This window comes from Odocoileus virginianus, chromosome 6 (genome assembly GCF_023699985.2).
Source record: "Odocoileus virginianus isolate 20LAN1187 ecotype Illinois chromosome 6, Ovbor_1.2, whole genome shotgun sequence".
Classification (NCBI taxonomy): domain Eukaryota; kingdom Metazoa; phylum Chordata; class Mammalia; order Artiodactyla; family Cervidae; genus Odocoileus; species Odocoileus virginianus.
In genome coordinates, this window is record NC_069679.1 from 47,389,905 (window position 1) to 47,413,147 (window position 23,243).

General features: G+C 45.1%; 1 protein-coding gene and 1 pseudogene across 2 annotated transcripts in view; both read right to left on the reverse strand.

The window, feature by feature from the left end:
• Nucleotides 1-951: 951 nt before the first annotated feature.
• LOC110121912 (TAR DNA-binding protein 43 pseudogene) lies at nucleotides 952-1,990 on the reverse strand (annotated as a pseudogene).
• Nucleotides 1,991-7,260: 5,270 nt separating this feature from the next.
• GLDN (gliomedin) overlaps nucleotides 7,261-23,243 on the reverse strand; it is a 62,973-nt gene continuing 46,990 nt past the window's right edge. The window contains exons 6-10 of one of the 2 annotated variants that reach the window (XM_020869206.2): nucleotides 22,129-22,254; nucleotides 18,759-18,842; nucleotides 17,154-17,279; nucleotides 16,001-16,151; nucleotides 7,261-13,240 (exon numbers count right to left, since the gene is read on the reverse strand). In XM_020869206.2, coding sequence (XP_020724865.2) covers nucleotides 12,763-13,240; nucleotides 16,001-16,151; nucleotides 17,154-17,279; nucleotides 18,759-18,842; nucleotides 22,129-22,254 — 965 coding nt within the window. In that variant the 3' untranslated portion in view covers nucleotides 7,261-12,762. The remainder of the gene's footprint in view (nucleotides 13,241-16,000; nucleotides 16,152-17,153; nucleotides 17,280-18,758; nucleotides 18,843-22,128; nucleotides 22,255-23,243) is intronic. The other variant, XM_070469280.1, reaches the window with a different exon arrangement.

The window sequence follows — 23,243 nt, forward strand, 5'->3', positions numbered from 1 at the left end:
CAGATGTCCTTTGAATGCAAAAAATATTTGTATGTTATTTGCTATCACTGCTCTCAGCACACTCTCTCTTACCAAAGCCACAGGACTTAGAGACACACCTTGCCAAGTTAAAAAATATCCATTATGCACCACCAAATCTCTGCACATGCTCTCTCCTTTCCTCGCTCATACTGGCACCATCATCAATCCCACACAAGGTTTCAAAAGTTTTAACAGCCCTCTGGTTCCATATCACAGGCTTGCATTTACAGCGTTGATACAAGTTCATGAAATAAAGAATAGTGTATAAAAATCAGACACTATCAAAGATGCAGTCTGTGCAGCGTGATGAGAATCCTTGAATGAGAAAGTATGTGGACAGAAGTATTCCTATGGTAGAATTATTTACAGCACTACTTTCAGCAAAGTGCTTCTTCCATAAACATTTGAAATGAGATGAACTGCAAAGATTAAATGAAGGCTTTGTATTGTACTTTTGTATATGAAGGGAGACAAGTGTTAAAAAAACAAAAACAGAAGAACCAAGCACTGTGACACCATGCTCTCCAAAGAGGAGATTTCCCAAGGAAAAAATTGATATGGTGGGGTTCAAATGAAAACAAGAAGAAAAGGATGTAGTTCTAATCAATGGTTTCCATTTTGAGCATGCAAAGAATTCACTTCAAAAGTCCATGGATAAAATATTGCAGAAGAAACATTTTGATATCAATTGTAGTGTGTTGGTTTATCAATCAGGTTAATAGCAGTTCACTTTCAAACACTCAATACTTCAACCCTTTATGTAACAAAACTTAAAAAATTCATTTAGCTCTTTTTCTAAAGAAGAATGCCAGATATACTGCTGAATATACTACACACTGAAGGAGCCAATTTTAAAAATTCTTAAATGTATTTTTACAATATACTTACCATGCGTTTAGAAAAATTTGAATTTCTACCAGTTTATACCAACTAACCATAACCCAATGTCAACATTCCCTAGCCAGAAGATTCAGAATCCATGCTTGGGCCAAAGCCTACATTAAAACCACTACCTGACCCTGTATTTGATGCTGCTCTCCAACCAACTGCTGCACCTGAATTAGAACCACTCTAAGAGTTATTTCCAGTACCAAAATCCTGACTTGGCTCTCTCTGCATGTTGCCTTGGCTTTGGTTATGACCTGACAGGCCTGGCTGGTTCTGGTGACTGGCTAACATGCCCAGCATACCCCAGCTCCGTGCAGAGCTGCCTGGGCTGCAGATATCATTGCTGGACTAATGCTAAAAGCACCAATATTCCTCCATCTGCCCGTATTACTACCTGGATTATTTCCCAAACCAGCTCCGCCCTCTCTACTGCTGATCTACCGAATCCACCCTGACTCCCAAAGCCACCTGGATCACCACCACATCTTCCACTGCTGTCTGTTGCTACCAGACAGCAGTTCAGCCTTGGATATATGTATGCTGATTCCTTTAATGTTCATGTCCTCTTCACAGAGAGATTGGGCAACCTGATCATCCGCAAACGGAACAAAGGCAAAAGCCCTGAACAGCATGGGATTGAAGACATCTACCACTTCCCCGTACTGGCAAAAGAACTGCCGCAGCTCATCAGCAGTCATGTCCTCTGTACAGCACCCAGTAAACACCTTTCTGCTTCCCAAAGGTTCCTCTGGGCTTTGATTAGAATTTGGAAGTTTACAGTCACACTGTTGTCCATCTATCACATGTTGCTGTGATGTGACTTTCACCTGGGTTTCATATTCCGTAAAATGAACAAAGTCAAATCCTTTCAAATGACCAGTTTTTAGAATATGCATTTATTTGGCTGTGTTGGGTTTTATTAGTTGCGGCATGTGAACTTTTGGTTGTGGCGTGTGTGATCTATTAATAATTCCCTGAACAGGGATTGAACGCAGGCCCTCTGTATTGGGAGTGCAGAGTCTTAGCCACTGGGCCACCAAGGAAGTCCCTGAATGACCAATTTTAGTATCTTTCTTGACCCGAACCCTAAGAACCTCTCCAAAGGTACTAAAATACTCTTAGATCCTGCTGTTTTCCATGGGAGACCGAACACTATTTCTGGACTACTTTTCTCATGTTCACTGCTGATGAAGCATCCATCTTTCTTTTGTTATTGTTGTGATAGTTGACATCATACACCAGATTCCCTCAGCCAGCATTAGGGGCACACAGAATACCTTCCACCAGATGGACACCTCTCGTATACTGAGACACTGGCTTCCTGTAGTGCAGACCACGTGCCCCTAGAAGCTGGGCTGCACTGGCCCATCATTTTATGATGGTTTCCAATGGGCTCGTCATTTTCATCTTTGGTTACCCGAATATATTCAGACATCTTTGCTTGCCTTTCTGCTAGGCTGCTGCTAGGAAGCCTGACGAGGAAACTGAAGCAGCGAGGAATCCCAGAGCACTCTAGCTACCACTTCACTACCACACCCCTAGGCTTCTTTCTGAGGCAGCAAAGAGCAATTACTCAGTGTGGGCTCTGGTTTCTGACTTCTCGAATTTGAATCTTAATTTCAGCATTTACAAACTGATTTAGAGTGAGTTTCTTAATATCTTTTAATCTGGAAAAGGTGGATGACATTTATACCTTATGGACTTTCTATGAGAATTATATCAGATAATACATGTGAAGCATTTGGTACACATCTCACAGTCAGCACTCAAGTGAACTCTGATGACTGATGTCGCCAACCACCGTGGTATTCCTTTGGAGAAGATGAAGTATTGCATGCTGTTTGTGCAACAATTTTTAAGTTGACACAATGATTTCCACCCTCTAGCAATAAAATGTTCTTAAATATAAGTACCATTTGAACATAGATAAATAATAAGGACTTACTACGGTAGCACCCTACTCAATCCTCTGTAATGACCTATATGGGAAAAGAACATAAAAGAGTGGATCTGTGTCTATGTAAGCCAGAAAAATTACCACTCAGGATAGCATGACTTAACCCAGGTGAATAAGGGAAAACTCAGTTTTCTAGCTTTCTCTTTTACTTTCATACTACAACAAAACAGAGTACTTCTGACACCAGATGTGTGGGAGTTTTCTCGCACTACAAAATTCTTGGATATTCGTTGGTGTCTTAAAATTATACTCAGTCCTGACATCATCTACCTGGAGATAGCACCAGAGCCCACAGGCTAAGGGCTCAGACCTACACAGGAGGAGCAGGTACTGCTGCTTCAGACGCCAAACCCAGGTCCATGTAGTTTACTGTGCTTCTAAAGTTCCAACGACTTCCTTCTTGGTTGAGATTAATTTGCAACAGCATCTCACAGAATTCAGAGGAACATTTTCCTTACTAGATTACCATTATAAAATGATAAAACTCAGGAATAGCCAGATGGAAGAGACGCATAGGGCAAGGCATACAAAAAGGACTTGGAGCTTTCATGACTACCCCCCGCCCCCACCTCCAAATCTCCACATGTTCACCAACCTAGAAGTTCTCCAAACCGTGTTCTTTTGGGTTTTTATGGAGACTTTCATCATACAGGCATGATTGATTAAATCATTTGCCAGTGGTGATTGATTCAGCCTCTAACTCCATACCCCTCCCTGGAGGTTGGGGTGGGACTGAAAGTTCCAACCCTCTAATCATGGCTGGTTATACTGGTAACCAGTCCCTGTGTTTATGTCACCTAGGGGCTTTCCAAAAGTCACTTCATTAACAACAAAAGACACTTTTATGGCTCTCATCACAGGAAATTTTGAGGTCTAGGAGCTCTATGCCAGAAAGTAGACAAAGACCAATATATATTTCTTATTATAAATCATGAAATTATATCAGGTTTCAGTAACCTGAAACTAGGTGTAGGTCGAATCCAGTCCACACCTTTTTTTGTGCAGTCTATAAGAATGGTTTTTACATTTTTAAGTAGTTAAAACCAGGACTTCTCTGGTCGTCCAGTGGTAAAGAATCCCTGGTCCAGAAAAACTCCACACTTCGCGGGGCAGCTAAGCCTGTGAACCTCGGCTACTGAAGCCCATGGGCCCAGAGCCCATGCTCCCCAACAAGAGAAACACTGCGATATGAAACCTGTGCACTCTGAGGAAAAGTAGTTCCTGCTCACCACGACTAGAGAAAGCCCGTGCACAGCAATGAAGACCTAGCACAGACAAAAGTAGATTTTTTAAAAAGTCATCTTTGAAAAGAATAGTTAAAACCATTTTGTGACACATAAAATGATAAAATTCAAATGTCAGCATCCATAAACAAATCTGTGTTGGCATCAGCCATGCTCACTCATTGACCTATTGTTTGTGAGTTTTTTAGCCTCAGCAGCAGAATTCAGGAGTTGCAACAGAGATGGTATGGACCACAGAACCTAAAATATTTATTATCAAGCCTTTTACAGAAAATAAATTTGCCAACAAACTTGATCTAATGCATCCTTGAATTTCCCCATTACTTCTAAATGACCACAAACGGCAACTTGGAAACGGCCGACCCAGATAGCCCCATCCCAAATAGCAGAGTCCCAACCTCTTCCTGGCCAGGTCCTCACCTTGGTGTGGCGACCTTCTTTTATTGGGAGTCTAATTTTCTTTGGAGCTTGGCAAAAAGCTTCTTTGGAGCTGATCTTCAAGTCCGCGGTCTGGTCTTTAGCTTTCTCTGCCTTCCACTGCAGGAGTCAAGAGCCTCTTTGTGTGCTGTTAAGGAGGCCCTGGGCTTTCCATGGAGCTTTCAGTTGGCAATTGCTCTCACCTGCTTATTATCTTTTTTCCTTAGCAAGAGCCACCTGATTTCATGATCCTTTGATTCCCTGTTTCTTCATGATCTCTAACACCTGATACATAACACTGGCTGATGCATTCCTTTCCACTGCTACACCATTCCAGTTTCCCACCAATGAAAGCTTTGATGATTGGACCATCATGTCTCACTGGCAATTTTTGCTCCATCTACTATCAGCCATGAGGTCCCTTTTACAAACAGGGTGGTGGATGATTCAGCTTCAAAGCTGCATCAGCAGCTTCTTCCTGGGACCACTTCAGGTTAGGGGTGCCAGATTTAGCAATATAAATACAGCACTCCCAGTTAAATTATGAATTTTGGATAAATAAAACTTTTAGTGTAATTATGTGCTTAGTCACTCAGTCATGTCTGATTCTTTGCAACTCTTTGGACTGTAACCATGGACTGTCCATGGGATTTCTCAGGCAAGAATACTGGAGTGGGTTGCCATTTCCTTTTCAAGGGGATCTTCCTGACTCAGGGATTGAATCCACGTGCCCTGCATTACAGGCAGATTCTTTACCCACTGAGCCATCTGGGAAGCCCCTAGTATAAGTATATCCCGTGCCATATTTATATTTAAAAATTTTTGTTCTTTATCTGTAATTAAAGTTTAGCTGGGCAACCTGCATTTCACCTGGCAACTCTACAACAGGTTCCTCGGGAAGCAAATTCTGAGATGGAGCTTAGTTAGCAGGGTGTCATTAAACAGTGCCCTTACTGTCAATACCTTTGGGAGGACTGGAGGAGAAGGAAGCAGGATAGTAGAAAGAAAAGTCTGTGATGCAGGCCCAGTGACAGGTCTGGCTGAGCTATGGGGAACTCTGGTACTAGAGTGGCCCTTTACAGCAGTTCTGAGTTGGGCTGAGTTGTCCAAGCCTTTATACTCACACTGATCCATCACTGGATGAGGAGGTGCTTCCTGGGTGAAGCAAATCTCTGCAGACAAGGCAAATCCTGAAGGGTCTGACAGCTGAAGGCTATTTGCTGACAGCACTCCCAGCACCAGGGGCAGAAAGTCTTTCCTGACGTGGAATCCATGTACTGGATATATCATAGCGTTTACCATGCTTGGAGAGAGGATTAAAATATTGACCAGAGAGAGTAAATGATATTTAAGAAGGATATCAATGGACATGAGCTTGATCAAACTCTGGGACATTGTGAAGGACAGGGAAACCTGGCACGCTGCAGTCCATGGGGTCGCAAAGAGTCAGACACGACTTAGCAACTGAAAAACAACAAGAAGGACTTTTCCATTTGAGCATCTATGATGCTCAAGTGAAATAACGATCAAGTGAAATAATGAAATAACATGTTCCATTGCCTAGCGGAGACCATGACACATAGATGGTGAGCACCAGGCAGCAGTTACATTGATGTCTCTAAAAAATCTGGGCAGGAAGTGTTGTCCAACGGTGAGGCAATTTTTAGAGTAACAAGCAGTGCTGTGCTAGCTTTCTTATCTCCCTCTTGGAAGGTGACGACTGTTGAGGAATTCTTTGTTGAGGAGTGTTCTATGCCTGACTGGGCTTAAATTGGCAAATTCCTCTAGATACAGCTTTTTTAAAAGGAACGCCTTTTGAAAAAAATCTTCAAAGTTAATTACTGGCTTTTTCCACAGACCAGATCCTTCTCTTGGACATGTCTGAGTAAGGTGGAAACCATGATCATAAAGTTAGGAAAAAATATCTTATCTTCACCATGATACTTAAGCTGTGATGTTAGGTGAAACTTCTCTGGATTCACTTTTCTAGGCTTTAAAATGAGAAAGCTGGAGTGGTTTTATGTGAAGATTCTATCTAGTGTTGACCTTTTGTAATCCTGTGATTATGTATGTGGCTTCTTGGCAAATGAATTTGGAACACTAACCAAGCCATATTGCTAGACACAAGACTTTAGCAATTTTAGAATTAATTTTTTTAGATTTTTAGAAAATAGTTTAACAACCACTGTTCAAGTGGCTCAGTTTTTGAGGCTGATCATGACAGATCATTTGGAGGGAAAAGTAGGGAGACAGGTTAATTTTTTTCTTATTTTAAACCTTACAGTGAACAGCTATAAAACTGGATATGTTAGCATCCCATGCAAAGTCTGAATGGTCCAGGTAAAGGGGAAAGGCTATTTTCTCTGAGGACTTTTATTTCTTTTTTGCTTTGTATTATTTTAATGACAAAAGACATCAGCAGTGCATGCCTGGGCCTGTCAGGAACAGAGACTGTTCTGGGGAAGGTTATAAAGAAGTTCTCTAGGTCAAAACAGTGGGGTCCTTGAATTCTTTTTTCATGATTTGAGGGCGCTTTTACTGTAAATTTGTTGCATGACTAAGGGACCATTTTTTTGGTGGCATGAAGTGTTAACTCCCTAGTCATACAGACCAGCAGAGAGACACTGTTGATGCTGTATACCTCTCACTCAGCTCGGCAGCCCTGAATAAGGCTGAAAGAATAACAGCGTCACTCTGGTTCCCTGTAGGTTTGAAATATAAGAGTACCACATATGATTTATCAAGAATCATATAATTTTTAGAGCACTTTTCATTTCACATGGAAAAACCAAAGGAGGTAAGTAGTACTATCCACATTTTACAGATGACAGAGAGCTTCTGAGGGATTGAGAGACTCGCCCAAATTCACACAAATCCAATTTTTAAAATTCCTTCTATGTTTAGCAGGTAACATCATGTCCTTTTTAGTTGCCTAAACTAAGCCAATAAACTAACAAATCTTCATTGCACTTACATCTGTAAGTATCTAGTTTTAGTAACTAGTTGCACATTTTTCATGTTTTCTGATAGAGAAAACAATCCATATTAATGACTTTTTTCAGTACTCAGAAGGAGCCAGCAAACTATGAGTGTTTGAATAGAGGAGCAACAAATATTAATATAATTCTACCAAAACACTGGTTTTTGGTTATTTTTTCTTCTAAACATTATGTATAAATTAACATGAGGTAATAATAACAGTACACTTGTTTCAACATGTGATTATGTTCAGCAATGATTATTTTTATTGACTAATTAAAGTTAAATAAATTACAACCAAAAAAGATACTTTCACCATGATCCATTTGTTGCTCAGAAGAGCTTAGAATCTGTGGTTACAGGTTGGAAATTATGGTTTTAATGATGTGGTTCACCAGGTCCTAGCAGCTGCATGAGAACTGAAAAGCTCAGTCCTGAACTTCTCCTTTAGATCGTCTGTGACCATCTGCTGCTGCTGCTGCTAAGTCGCTTCAGTCGTGTCTGACTCTGTGCGACCCCATAGACAGAAGCCCACCAGGCTCCCCCGTCCCTGGGATTCTCCAGGCAAGAACACTGGAGTGGGTTGCCATTTCCTTCTCCAATGCAGGAAAGTGAAAAGTGAAAGGGAAGTCGCTTAGTTGTGTCTGACACTTAGCGACCCCATGGACTGCAGCCTACCAGGCTCCTCCGTCCATGGGATTTTCCAGGCAAGAGTACTGGAGTGGGGTGCCATTGCCTTCTAGCCACAGTCAAAATGTAGTCAGTGCAGTTAGAAAAAGACACCTGGTTCTTTAAGAATTTCAGTGTCTTGTTTGACTTTTTATCTTGCAACCTTGGAAGGTAACAGACTGTGGATGTACTTAAGATCAGAACTCCTCATTTGAAAACTTTCCTCCCAGGACCCTTACTTTGTCATAACACCTGGGCTAAATGATAGGACACAATATCAGTTTGCAAGAAGATGCTTTGAAATGGGGTCCACCCAACCTCTGAGGTTGAGAGGGATGGTTTTATTTACTCTCTGGTGGGAAATTATCTGCTTTAGATTAAAGAAGAATTAGGGAATTATCTGGTTTGATTCTGACATCAGAAGTGCAAATGTTTGGAAAGTGCTGTAAAGTAACTTTGCTTATAAGCGTCAATGTAAACTGCTAAAATGATATCTTGACTTAAAAACATTAGCTGGTACATTCTATTTTAGCAATGAGTTCAAACCTTTTTTTAAAAATCAAGCACTGTTTGCAGGAAAGAATGAGTAAAATCTGAATTCTTTTCACTCTGTAAAGACAAACTTTTCAACCCTATTATGAAATTACTAATTTCTGTTTGTTGGTCAAACTCAGTTGTCCTTATATTACTCTGCCATAGCAAAAAAAAAAAAAAAAAGAGAGAGCAAGAAATCCCAATCTATACGTGTCTAGCAGTGAGTATATGATTCCTTACCAACAGTTAAGGGTGCCAAGATAAATCAAATACCAAGATTGGGGTTTCTAAAACTTTTTCTAAAAGAAATATGGGCTAATTAAATAACTAACCTCTTTTGGTTGTTACTGTATGTACAGTTAGTATTGTATATATTACTATTATAATCACTATGAAACTATATACATATTCAGGTCCCCTGTGTCCAGAAACAGCCAACATATATTTTTAAATACTTTAAGAGTAGCACATATTAAACACATTGATCTTGAACATGAAACTCTACTTTGTTATAAAACATGAATCTGAAGAGGACATTTTTTAAAAAAGCTGTGATGACATGACATAACCAATCTCATTAAAAAGTGGTGAGAAAAGTTTCAAATACCCATTATTTTGAGAATACAGCAACAACAAATTCCCTCATAGCTGCCTAGGTTTATTCAGGGGGTATGGAGACTCAAATATTTCAATCTGCACATCCCCTGAAATTTAAAATGCTTCCACTAATAAGGTATAAAACCAGGACTCAGGGCCACTGAGAATCAATGAGGCTCTAGTGAAAAAGTTTGAGAAGCTCCCCCTAACACATACATGTACTCAGTGAGGGCAAATTGCTGAAAAATCTTTACATAAGTATTTCCCTTACGTCTCCTTCCTGACTGTAGGACCCCAGGACTCCTGTCTACTCTCGGTGGCCCTGCCTGGACCTCAGTGTTAGGCTGAAGGATGTTTGAAGAACCGAGTTGGCAGAAAATATGTGCATTTAAGGGCATTTAGGAGCAAGTACACAGAGAACTATATGAAAAGATCTTAATGACCCAGATAACCATGATGGTGTGATCACTCACCTAGAACCAGACATCCTGTAGTATGAAGTCAAGTGGGCCTTAGGGAGCATCACTACGAATAAAACTAGTGGAGGTGATGGAATTCCAGCTGAGCTATTTCAAATCCTAAAAGATGATGATGTTAAAGTGCTGCATTCAATATGCCAGCAAATTTGGAAAACTCAGCAGTGGCCACAGGACTGGAAGAGGTCAGTTTTCATTCCAATCCCAAAGAAAGGCAATCCCAAAGAATGCTCAAACTACCACACAATTGCACTCATCTCACACTCTAGTAAAGTAATGCTCAAAATTCTTCAAGCCAGGCTTCAACAGTACGTGAACTGTGAACTTCCAGATGTTCAAGCTGGATTTAGAAAAGGCAGAGGAACCAGAGATCAACTTGCCAACATCTGTTGTATCATAGAAAAAGCAAGAAAATTCCAGAAAAACATCTACTTCTGCTTTATTGACAATGCCAAAGCCTTTGACTGTGTGGATCACCACAAACTATGGAAAATTCTTCAACAGACCACCTTACCTGCCTCTTGAGAAACCTGTATGCAGATTAGGAAGCAACAATTAGAACTGGACATGGAACAACAGACTGGTTCCAAACTGGGAAAGGGGTACGTCAAGGCTGTATATTGTTACCCTGCTTATTTAACTTATATGCAGAATACATCATGCGAAATGCTGGGCTGGATGAAGCAAAAGCTGGAATCAAGATTACTGGGAGAAATATCAATAACCTCAGATATGCAGATCATACCACCCTTATGGCAGAAAGCAAAGAAGAACTAAAAAGCCTCTTGATGAAAGTGAAAGAGGAGAGTGAAAAAGTTGACTTAAAACTCAACATTCAAAAAACTAAGATCATGGCATCTGGTCCCATCACTTCATGGCAAATAGATGGGGAAGCAATGCAAACAGTGAGAGACTTTATTTTCTTGGGCTCCAAAATCACTGCAGACAGTCACTGCAGCCATAAAATTAAAAGACACTTGCTCCTTGGAAGAAAAGCTATGACCAACCTAGACAGCATATTAAAAAGCAGAGATATTACTTTGCCAACAAAGGTGCATCTAGTCAAAGCTATGGTTTTTTCAGTAGTCATTTATGGATGTGAGAGTTGGACCATAAAGAAAGCTGAGCACCAAAGAATTGATGCTTTTGAACTGTGGTGTTAGAGAAGACTCTTGAGAGTTCCGTGGACTACAAGGAGATCCAACCAGTCCCTCCTAAAGGAAAACATTGCTGAATATTCATTGGAAGGACTGATGTTGAAGCTGAAGCTCCAATTCTTTGGCCACCTGATGTGAAGAACTGACTCCTTAGAAAAGAATGATTCTGGGAAAGACTGAAGTCAGGAGGAGAAGGGGACAAGAGAGGATGAGATGGTTGGATGGCACCACCGACTCGATGGACCTGAGTTTGAGTGAGCTCTGGGAGTTAGTGATGGACAGAGAAGCCTGGATGCTGCAGTCCATGGGGTTGCAAAGAGTTCAACACGACTGAGTGACTGAACTGAACTAGGAGCAAGTTAAACTGGATTTTCTCCTGGCATCCAAAGGGACCAGATCACATTCTTTAAAACTATATTTGGGTAGTTATAAAGTAATTATCTGCCAATTAAAATTTTTTTAAAAGTCACAAGGAGGAAAAAGCCAGATAACATATTAAAAAGAAAAACTACACTAGGATAAGAACAGTTCATTAACTGCTTTCCTGGGGGTGGAGTCTTAATTTTATGCTGTTCTCTCCCTTGCCCTTTACCATAAATTCAAAGCATATAAATGACCTCTTTTTAGTCTGAAACAAAGAAAATATATAATGAACAGGCTCAGGTGAATAAGCCCTTCTAAGAATCAGGCTCACTCTAATATTCTAGATCAGGGGTTGGCAAACTATTGCTATAAAGGGCCAGAAAGTAAATGTCTTAGGTTTGGGGAGCTGTTCCTCAGCTTTCTCGCAGTGATTCAACTCTGCCAGTGTTCAGCAAAAGTAGTCCCAGACTATAATATGCCTGTGACCGTGATAATACGCAAATGCCTCTGACTGTGTTGAATAAAACTTTATTTACAGAAACAGACAATGGGCTGTATTTGGCCCACGGGTCACAGTTTGCCCATCCTTGTTCTAGATAATAACCACGAATGGCACCTTTCTTCTGAAAACTGCAAAGTGCCTCTCAAGGTTCTCACTGGATTAATGTCCACTTGCATAGTATTTACTCTGAGAGCTGATCCAGATCTAGGGCAGAAAGACTCTGCAAGACCTGCAGATTCAACGTTTACGAGCCGAGCTGCAGATCAGCATGGTCAGAAATTGACAGGAACCCAGAACTGCCTGTTTCTGCTTCAATGCAGGCAGCTATTCCTGCTTTGGCTAATTTTGGCATGGTAATCAGGAGCTGAGGATGATGCCCACTCTGATGCTCTGGTGGCAGGTGAAGATGCAGAGAAAGGTAATAAGTTAGGGGTAATAAGGTAACTCAACAGCCTTAAAGGGTCAGTGCAGCTTCCAAGACAATAAACATAAGTCGGAACTAAGGAATTCATTGCTCAGGCCACCAGGCTGATCAACTCAGAGGTAAATCTGCTCAGCCATGGCTAAAAGCCAAAAATAAAATCCAAAACCAAATACGTAAAAGTTGCGAGAGCAGCAACAGCTAAGAATCACAGAATTCCCTACAGGTAAGGAAATCTTACCAATCATCTTAGCCAGCCCTTTCACGTTACCAGTGGGGAAAAACAAGACCTAAAGAGGGAGACGTAACTTGCCCAGCTAGTTTCTGAAGGAATCACCAAATGCCAGCCATTTGTGAGTTCCAGTCCGTTATTTCCCCTACAGAGTCAGAATTAAAGGGGAAACACCACATCAGCACCCGTGTCGTGAGATTATGACAGCTAATAACCTGACCGCCCTTAAAGACAAGTTTCCTATTGGGACACACACGGTACCAGAGAACAGCTGAAATTTACTGAGGGGAACAGAATGCTTCCTATCACTGGTGCAAAGCAGCTGACAGAAACTGTACGGGATAAAGCATTAAATGGCCATCTTCCCAAGAATACAAATGCTGGTCTCTCATATTGTATGATAACATGGCAAGAACAGACTGGGAAGTTCTTAGAGCAAAGTTTGCATTGATCTGCTTCCCTCCTAACAGATCAAAGGCAAACGTTATCCTCGTATCCTTGGTGTCAGTGACATAGAGGATCCCTCGGGCAATGAAGGCGTTGCCGGCCTTGGACTTGGGGTACGTAGTGTTGATGTGCTGCACCACGGAGAAGGTCCTCTCCTCCAGCTGTGCGACAAGGATGCTTGAGCCGTCTGCACTGGAAGCATAGATAATCCAAAGGCCCTTTTCATCTACAGCTAAATTGAAGTACGTCTTGGAATTCGCAAAGAGGTATTTTCGATCAAAATACAAGGCATTTTCAAGCTTCAGAGTTTGGGATGTTTCTTTGCCAAATTCAAACCTGAAATGTGTTAAAAAAAAAAAAGTAGATATGAGACACCATTTTTATGGACAAGGGTGGTTTTTAGGCTCCTCTGTTAAGCTGGGCCTGGGATTCTGCATTTCTAGTAAGTTCCAGGTTGTGCTCATTCTGCTATTTCATCTGCAACACCGTGAGTGGTGAGAATGCAGAGGCTGGTGACTACATCTCAGTGTCCACCTCCTAACCATGTGACCCTGGTAAAAGTCCTTCACTTCCTGAATCCTCAGGTGCCTGCTGACCTCCTGATATGCCCTCTCAAAGCTGCAAGGGGCCTTAAAAGATAATCTAGTCTGTCATTTAATTTTACTAATGAGAAAAGGAGATGTGACCAGCCCAGGAATACAGATAAGCAGTTTAAATTCAGGCTTTTGACCTCCAAGTTTAGGGGTGATTCCTCTACTCCACGCTGGAGTTTTAAGACAAAAATTTCACAGCAGGCTCAGTGAAGGAAGTCAGCAGCAGAGAAGTGAAGTAGCAAAGTCATGGCTGTGAAGTCACTTTTCTTTCTTTGGTAAGCAAGTAGATCAATGAAGTGATGGCGTGAAACCCCAGGCCCCTCAGCTCCTGGAGGCTGTTTGATTTGGCAGACTCCAAATCTACATCATAGCAAAAGTGGATTTTGATTCAGCTTCAGGAATGAAAATTCAGGGACTCAAGGCTACAAAAAAAGAAAAGCACTAGAGGGCGCCATCGAGCAGCAGAACTGTGACAGGTGCGAAGCTGCGGGTATGCATTGGAGTACACAAGCTTGAAGCCAGTTAGGAAATCCTGAAGTAAACTTGAAAAGAAACTAGATAAGAGCGCGGGCTTGAGAAGGTCTTTCATGCCCATCTCTGTTCTCAGGGCTCCCCTTCCTCTGAATGCCAGGGATTCAGGACTGCCGTTCTAGCACTGGCACCGACAGTTGCTTTTCTTGATGAGGCTCGTCTCTTCCAGCAAAAAAGGGTCTAATTCCAGTCTGCCTCTGATTCTCCTCCCAGACTGTAGCCAGGCACTGGAGCAGGGCCCTAGTATAGTTGTTCTAACCAGTGCCTCACACGAGCTTCGTGTCATTAGAAGCCACTCTTTCTTAGGGTGGCCAATCCTCTTCTGGGGCTCATTCACCCCAGAACACCTCACGTAACTGCTCTCAGTCGCTCAGTCGTGTCTGACTCTTTTGCGACCCCACGGACTGTAGCCCCCCAGGCTCCTCTGTCCATGGGATTCTCTAGGCAAGAATACTGGAGTGGGTAGACATTCCCTTCTACAGGGGATCTTCCCGACCCAGGGATCAAACCAGCTTTGATTGAACCTGTTTGGCAGGTGGATTCTTTACCACTGTGCCACCTGGGTGGCCCCACACATGTGGGAGCCACAGGGCTTCCTAGTAGTAAAGACCCCGCCTGCAGTGCAGGAGACAAAAGAGATCTGTGTTGGATTGCTGGGTCGGGAAGATCCCCTGGAGGAGAGCATGGCAACCCACTCCAGTATTCTTGCCTAGAGAACCCCATGGACAGAGGAGGCTGGTGGGCTACAGTCCATGGGGTCACAAAGAGTCGGACCCAACTGAAGCGACTTAGCACACTTGCGCATGCAGGGAGCCACAGGGCTGAAAAATGAGAACAAATGTCACAGAAAGCAGTGTGTGTGGGGAGAGAGGGCTTCTGAATCGGTGGCGGGTCAGTTAGCTTTTTCTTTTAGCGCAAGATTCTGTCTAGATGAGGTAACCAGGAGGTGACGAGGCAGTGAGGGAGCCCAGGGTGGGGGGTGGTGCAGAGGCACAGGACGGGGTGCCTCCAGCCACGGCTGACATGTGTGTCTAACGTGGCTGGTTTAACTGCACGATGTACTAGCAAGCCCATGCCCATGAAGGAATCCAGTTCTCCCTCAAGATACAAGTCTCTTGTTTGGAGTGATGAGGACCATGGCTTTCACAACACGAACTGTCATTTCCAATGGGAGTACAGTTGGAGGGCTGCAGAGGTTCTCATCCACCTTTCCATTTGTAGCGAGGACATGGAAGTCACCAGAGGTGGAGTCTCTCCTCCAAGGTCACAAATAAGTAGGTGGGAGGGTTGGAACTTGATTGAGTTCACTTCTCCCTTGATTTGCCCAAGATGACCACTTCTGCCTCTAAAGCCCAGCACTTGATTTCTTCTGGAGCCATGCAGACAACCTTTAGCAATTCTTGTGCAGAGCCAGGAAGCCTGGGCTGCTGTCCTGGACCCCGACTACCTGGGTGGCCGCCTCTCTTGCCCATGGGAAAATGGAGGGCGCAGGGGAGGCGGCTTGGTGAGGGCTCTGTCAGGATGACAGAACCACCCGAAGGCCTTGCAGTCTCTAGTCCTCAGAGATCTCAGCTGTGACATGAAATTCTTCACACCCAACAGTTTTCAGAACAAAACCGATTTGAGGGTGTGACACCTTCCTGCCAGAGGGAGGTCTGGATTCTGCTCTTTCTTTCCCAAAGAATGAGAAAGCTTCCTCCCCCTGTTGCTACCGGCCTCCTTCTCCCTGGCCCTGACCTTACGCTTGGTTCCAGACCAGCAATAAATGCAGTGGGGCTCACTCCTTGTGGCCTGCGGTTCATTCAGTCAGCAAACCCTGGCTGACCTCTGGCTGTGCGCCAGGCCCCAGGGAACATAAAGAGGGCAGACCCACAGTCCCTCCCCCTAAGTAGCTGAAGTGTGACTAAAGCGCCACAGAGAAGGTGCTGGCAGGGGAGGGTGAGGAGGGGCAGCGGGGCCCCGAAGGACTCACCTCACGATGGTGTTGGAGCCCCCCTTGTGGTAGTAGAGAGCGTTGTTGTGGACAGTGTGACCACAGCCGTGGAAATAGTACGGGAGGTGGATGAGCGTGTAACTGCCGTTCCGCAGCGAGGGCTGGTCTTCAAATTCCTTCACCCTGATACCTGTAGGAGGGAAGCCAGGGAAAGGCAGTCACAGCTTGGAGGCGAGTCGGGGAAGGAGGGGTAAAAGGATGGAAGGTGAGAGTCAGACGTCCTGCAAGGGTCCTTGTCTAGTTTCAAGATCCCAGGCTCCCAAACCCTAAGGCCAATTCTCTTCCGTGGATTCCTGAATCATCTTTTGAACACAGTAACCAGAGTTGCCTTTGCTCATCTCAGGAAAATGGCACCATGCCCTCCCCTACAATTTTATCAACTTTTCTATCAGACTGCCATAGGCCAGCATCGTGACGAGCACCTGTGCGGTCCCCTCCCAGCACTGCACTCCAAGGGGGCCATGCTGGCTCAATGCCCTTGCTCTTCGCTTTAGAGTCACAGATTCCCTCTCAGCTGGACATCTGGACAGTTACTACCAGCTGATGAGTAAGCCTGGATGAAACCAAAGTAGCATGTCTGAGCTATTGCTCTGACTAGTAGGCATGGCCAGGACTCTTCTGGCATGGGGCCGCTGCAATCCCTGACCACATCCGTTTGGGACAGTGTGATGCAGTAGATCTTCAAGATGATACCTCACCCTCTCCCCTGGGCTCTCAGATGCTGTGGTATCTGAGAAAAGTGGCCAAAAGGATTCTCCTTAAAGAAAGATAGCCTGTGCAAAAGAAACAACAAAAAAACTGTCTCTGACATTTCTTCCTTATTATGGTTTCAGGGTTTCTTATGGTTTATCAGTCAGGATGCTATTTGTTTCCTCCTGGACACTTTGCCAAAAAGCTACAGTGGGGGTGCCCTGGTCATGTCCCCATTATCTGAACTGTGAGGTTTGTCACCAGTGTGCTCAACTGAGAAGAGCATTCTGCCCACTCATTTGGGCTTTCTAAAATAAAAAAAGCAATTCTGTTACACCAATGAGCAAGGATTTCAGACACAGAAACAGGATAAGCCTGAAGGGAGGCAACAGAGGAAAGAAAATTACAACAGAGATATGGATCATCTGCCAAGTAAAAGCACCTGAGAAATGTTCAGTCACCCAAATGCGTTCATCACTCTTGTTAGCAGACTCTCTTATCCAAGTCCCAAACGTCTCTTTAACTTTCAACACTTGTATTGGATTTCCAATTGATGTGATCATGGATTCTATTAAAAGAAGAGAAAGTTACTCACCTCCCAGTTATGACTGTAACCTACAAATTGGCAGTTGCCACTGGGACTTGCCACCTACCTCTACAAGGATTAAATCATGTGCTGATGCAGCTGCTGACTTTCCACATCCCCTGAAAGGAGCTAAGGGTGGACAGCAGAAATGAGGCACTCTGTCCTCAGTGGGGGTGGCAGTAGGGGACTGGTAGAACAGGTCTTCAGATAGTTAGATATTTTCAGGAGCTGATTTTATGAGCCCAAGCCGAAGAATTGATGCTTTTGAACTGTGATGTTGGAGAAGACTCTGGAGAGTCCCTTGGACTGCAAGGAGATCCAACCAGTCCATCCTAAAGGAAATCAGTCCTGAATGTTCCTTGGAAGGACTGATGCTGAAGCTGAAACTCCAATACTTTGGCTACTTGATACGAAGAACTGACTCATTAGAAAAGACCCCGATGCTGGGAAAGATTGAAGGCAGGAGGAGAAGAGGATGACAGAGGATGAGATGATTGGATGGTATCACCGACTCAATGGACATGAGTTTGAGTAAACTCTGGGAGTTGGTGATGGACAGGAAGCCTGGCATGGTGCTGTCCATGGGGTCATGAAGAGTCGGACACGACTGAGCATGAACTTAACTGAACTGAAGTCATGTATCTCTTCATAAGGTGGCTCAGACAGTAAAGAATCTGACTGCAATGTGGGAGACCCGGGTTCGATCCCTGGGTAAGGAGATCCCCTGCAGAAGGAAAAGGTAATCCACGCCAGTATTTTTGTCTGAGAATTCCATGGACAGAGGAGTTTGGTGGGCTACAGTCCATGGGGTCACAAAGAGTCAGACATGACTGAGAGACTTACACTTTCACTTTCCAAATATCTAGAAAAGCACCCAAATCCTTCATGGTGATGACTGCTCCATGTGACTTGCAGAAACCTTCTGCAAAAAACATGTGCTTGATTGCATGTACTCCTCCTTCACCAAAATCACATATATGCTGACCTCTCCCCCTACTGCTCTGGAGCAGTTTCTCTGAGCTACCTGAAATGCTTTCTCCTGGGCTATAGCCCTCATTTTGCAACAAAAGAAACATGACTCACAACTCTCACATTGTGCTGATTTTATTTTTTTAGTCCATATGACTTTAAGATATCTGATTTCTGAGTTTTAAAACAGGATGCTTTGGGACTTCCCTGGTGGTCCAGTGGGTAATAACCTGCCTGCCAATGCAGGGGACACAGGTTCGATGCCTGGTCCAGGAAGATGCCACATGCCGCAGAGCAACTAAGCCCGTGCACCACAACTACTGCACCCAGAGCCTGTGCTCCGCAACAAGAGAAGGCACCACAATGAGAAGTCCTCTTATTGCAACCGGAGAGTAGCCCCTGCTCGCTGCAACTGCAGAAAGCCTATACACAGCAATGAAGACCCATACACAAGTAATTAAAAAAAATAAACAGGATGCTTTGTTTCTGTACCTGCTTCTGGCGAATGGTGTTCACTGACTTTCTCATCAGTTTTTCCAACCAAGGTATCATCATTTGGTACAGCACATGTCTCACCTAAAACAACAAAGATAATCAGAGCAAATGCAGTTGGCACAGTGAGATGTGTATAACTTTATAACTGGTGCTTTCCGCCACCTCATTCCAGATTTGAGTTCCATAAGCATCCTTGGTTTTCGCTTGCTTGCTTTGAAGCACCAACTCATATGCTTCCAATTTTGTTTCCTCTGCCTGATGAGTTCCCCACAAGCATTTCATGACCACAGTTACTAAGACTGTATGATCCCGAGAGGATGTCAGTAATAGGAAAATATCACCTGAGTCAGCTATCCTAACCCTCAACAACCTGGGGGTGGGGTGAGGAGGAAGGCTTACTGACATGTTCCTGGCCACTCTGGGCAGGTGGGAATCTATCACAATTTGCATTTTCTGGAGGGATTTTCACTTTCAGTGAAGCTGATAGGGATGAGGGAGCAGCCTCATGATGGGGTGGCCCATTGTACCCTGTCTTCCTGAACTGCCAGGGAGCAGGGGAGGAGGGAGCCTAGAGACAGCCTAGACCAGGGAGGTCGAGGCCCCTTTCCCCTCCCCATCTCCCGTCTGTTTTTTTCTGCTCGAAGACCTGTGGGATCCAGGCCCTTGAGGGGCACCTGATTCATAGTTGGTTTGAAGCTATGACTAAGCATAAATTCATCTTCCTTAGCAAATGGGCTGAGTTCAGACCTTTGGTGAAGAGGTGCTCAGGTGGCAGAAGCAGGACAGAAGGCGCGGGTCGCGTGGCCAGTGTGGAGAAGAGAGGGAACAGACCGCCTGGCAGCAGCTCTCGGCAAATCGGGCTTTCTGGGAAAGGCCAGGACCCACTTCCCCAGGCAAATTCTGAGGGTTTCCGATCACCTTGTGGTTGCTAGATAGAAAGGAGCACCTCCACCATCACTAGGGAAACGCACAGAATAAACTAGAGAGGTGTCTTTATCAGTAAAATAGGGAGGCTCTTCTCTAACCTTCCTTTTGCTGGATGAGCCCTGTCTCTCTGAAGCCCTTCTGCCATGGATGAGAGCGGTCTCGGGGCTGTTAGACTCCCCACACACAATCCTGCCTCTCAAGTTCCCACTTAGGGGCCTGAGCTTCGCACAGACAGGGACAGAGAGACCCTCCCATTCTTAGTCTGAAGAAAAGGTCTTGTTAACTCGTGTGGGACCTACCCACCAGCTTCTAAAGCTGAGGGGGTGGGATGGGGTTAAGGAAGGAGCAGCAGTGAGGGTGGAGCTCAGATGCTGGATGCCGGACAACCAGGACGCACTTCTGGGAGGCAGAGCAGAAGGAATCGGCCTCTCTTTTAAGCAGTTTTCACAACCCTGAAGCCCAACCCCTCCCTGCCAACCAGCCTCTTAGCAGGCAGGCTAGGCTGGGAGGGCACCTCTCCAGCACCCCTCTCACTGCTGACAGAGCCTCTGGCAAGTCCAAATTCCACAGAAGCAGGGTCAGACTTCCCCTCCTCTCAGGGGAGGGTTCAGCTCAGCCTGTACCCCCAGGGAAGCTGAACAAAGGGCTGATGCTAAGGGAGTGGGTGGTGTTGAATTAACAGCCTGCTCACTGCTGGGCAGGGTCATAATCAGGTTCCATTCACTGGGTGTGGTGGTGACATCCCTGAAAGCTCAGATTCACCCACTCTGACAGCTAAGTGTGTTCCATATCCCCCACCCAAACATCTTCCAGAAGGAACAATGTACCAGACAGAATGAAAGGGTGTTTAGAAAAGTGGTGGAGAAATCCACAGCAAGTGAGAGAGAAACCCCGGTCAGGACCTTCTCTGCTTGCCAGGAAGTCAGGCATCCAGGTGTGCCTCCTCATGGCCCAAGGTAGGAGAATAAGTCCCTGAACATCGCTGTGTGAAGTTCTAGCAGCACCTGAGAAGGACTTTTCATTAACACAGCCCTTGATTTCTTCTTAGCTCTCAACCCCACAGCCACCCCTGTCACAACTGGCTGAAGAACAAGCCGTCCAGGCCTGCCAGAAACCAGATGCCCTTGCAATACTTTGCCAACAAAGGTCCATCTAGTCAAGGCTATGGTTTTCCCAGTGGTCATGTACGGATGTGAAAGTTGGACTATAAAGAAAGCTGAGCACCAAAGAATTGATACTTTCGGACTGTGGTGTTGGAGAAGACTCTTGAGAGTCCCTTGGACTGCAAGGAGATCCAACCAGTCCATCCTAAAGGAGATCAGTCCTAAATACTCGTTGGAAGGACTGATGTTGAAGCTGAAACTCCAGTACTTTGGCCACCTGATGTGAAGAGCTAACTCATTTGAAAAGACCCTGATGCTGGGAAAGATTGAGGGAGGGAGGAGAAGGGGATGACAGAGGATGAGATGGTTGGAGGGCATCATCAACTCAATGGTCATGAGTTTGATTAAACACTGTGAGTTGGTGATGGACAGGGAGGCCTGGCACACTGCAGTCCATGGGGTCACAAAGAATTGGACACGACTGAGCGACTGAACTGAACTGCCCTTTGTTGGCTTATTCTCAATGTGTGGATTTCTGTCTTGGAAAGGAAAATGCCCCAAGCAGGGGCTTTACAGGCAGGCACACTGGGGTTTGAATCCCAGCTGTTGCTTACTAATTGAGTGACCATGGACAGACTATGTAGCTCCCTGGGGTTTCAGCTTTGTATCTGTGAACTGGTCAGAATACGACTCCTGTATCTTAGGGCTAGTGTAGAATTAAATGAACTGAGCACTTAGCCCTATGCCTACAACGTCACTAGCATTGTTAGCAAAGCTTAGAGGTGGTGATGGCAGTACTGGGGTATCTATGGGGAGTTAGATGATCTGAATTTCCCCATCGTCTCCATCAGTCAAGCCCTCCATGCTCCAGAGACGGTGGATCTGGCAAGAAAGAGGAATAGTCTGGTGATGGCTCAGCCTTTATAGAGAATCCACCTGCCAAATAGGAGACCTGGGTTTGATCCCTGGGTCAGGAAGATCCCCTGGAGAAGGGAATAGCTTCCCCCTCTACCAACCTTGCCTGGAGAATTCCATGGTGGAGCCTGGCAGGGTACAGTCCATGGGGTTGCAAAGACTTAGACACAATTGAGCGACTAGCTCAAGTGAAGGAAGAGAGATGAGGGCAGGAGGCAGGAGGCCCGATTCTAAACCTGCCACTGGTCCTTACCCTGGGCAGGCTGTTCAGGCCTCCCAGGTGGGTGGAGATGGGGAAGGAATACTCGCTTTGGGAAAAATCTCCCCTTATTTAAAACAATCTGGTCACAAAGTCTGGGTGAAGCCTGAGAGCTTGGGATCGTTAACTGAAGAGATGGCTCCCTAGGGCCGGGGTGTGTGACCTGGGCACTGGCCGTTGAACATGTTTGGCTGCCGAGGGCCTTTTCTTCTGCTTCCAGGGGGACCCGGAGGACCTGGAGGGCCTGGGGGCCCAGGTGGGCCAGGTGGTCCTTGGTCACCTTTGGCACCTGGAGAAAGAGAGAGAGAAGCAGGGGTGAGAGCTGATTAGAGAGCTGTAAGTAGAGATGGGTTCCACACAAGGGAAAAGGAGATGGAGCCGCTCCAGGGAGGCTGGCCAAGTCCTGGACAGTGGTCCTCCAGCACTCACTCACACAGGGTCAAGGGAGCTCCCACAGAGTTTCAACTATGAGTTTCAACTATGTGCCAGGAACTGTGCTGGGAATTTTAGAAATCTCCCTTTTGTCCCTCCCAAGTACTCTGTGAGACAGTCCCAGCAGCTCCTCGGGTGACCCGGGTCTCAGGGAAGTTCAGGGCTTTGCCCCAGCTCACAGCTGGAGCAGAGCTGCCCCCGCCCCTACCCCACTCAGAGCTGTCTCACTCCTTAGCTCATCCTCTTTTTGTTGGCTGATGTTGGGAGATCGCAACCCTGACTGTTTATTAGAATCACCCAAGGAGCTCAAATACAATTACAATGCCTGGACCCCATCCCAGATCACTTCATCAAAATGATGGGGAAGCTGGTCATCTGTAGTTTTTAAAACCTCCAAGGATGCTTCCAGGCATGAGAAACACTGCTCCGTGTTGTGGAAGAGATCAGGGGGTGGCTGTCCAGCTTTGTGACCTTGGGCAGGCAGTGTATCCCTCTGACACTGGTTCTTCATTTCCAGATTCTCATACTCCCTGCCCTGCCCTGTGAGAACCCAAGGAGGTCACCAGAGTGAGTGCTCTGATGTTTGGCGTACCTATACATCAGCAGGTGGAGTCACTACACACTTCTAACTTTAGGTGGCCATGTGGGTACAGCCCTTTGCAGGGGCCTTTGGTTCTGCAATTTGCATAAAGATGCCGCTAGTCTGGGATATTCAGTCCTATGGTTCTACACTCCTTTCCTGGGCTGACTGGTGATCTGAGATCTCTTTAGCTGCCTCTTCCCAGCCCCACAAAATAGGCCTTTTCAGCTGCTTTAGAACTGAAGGGGCAAACAGGGGTCACAGAG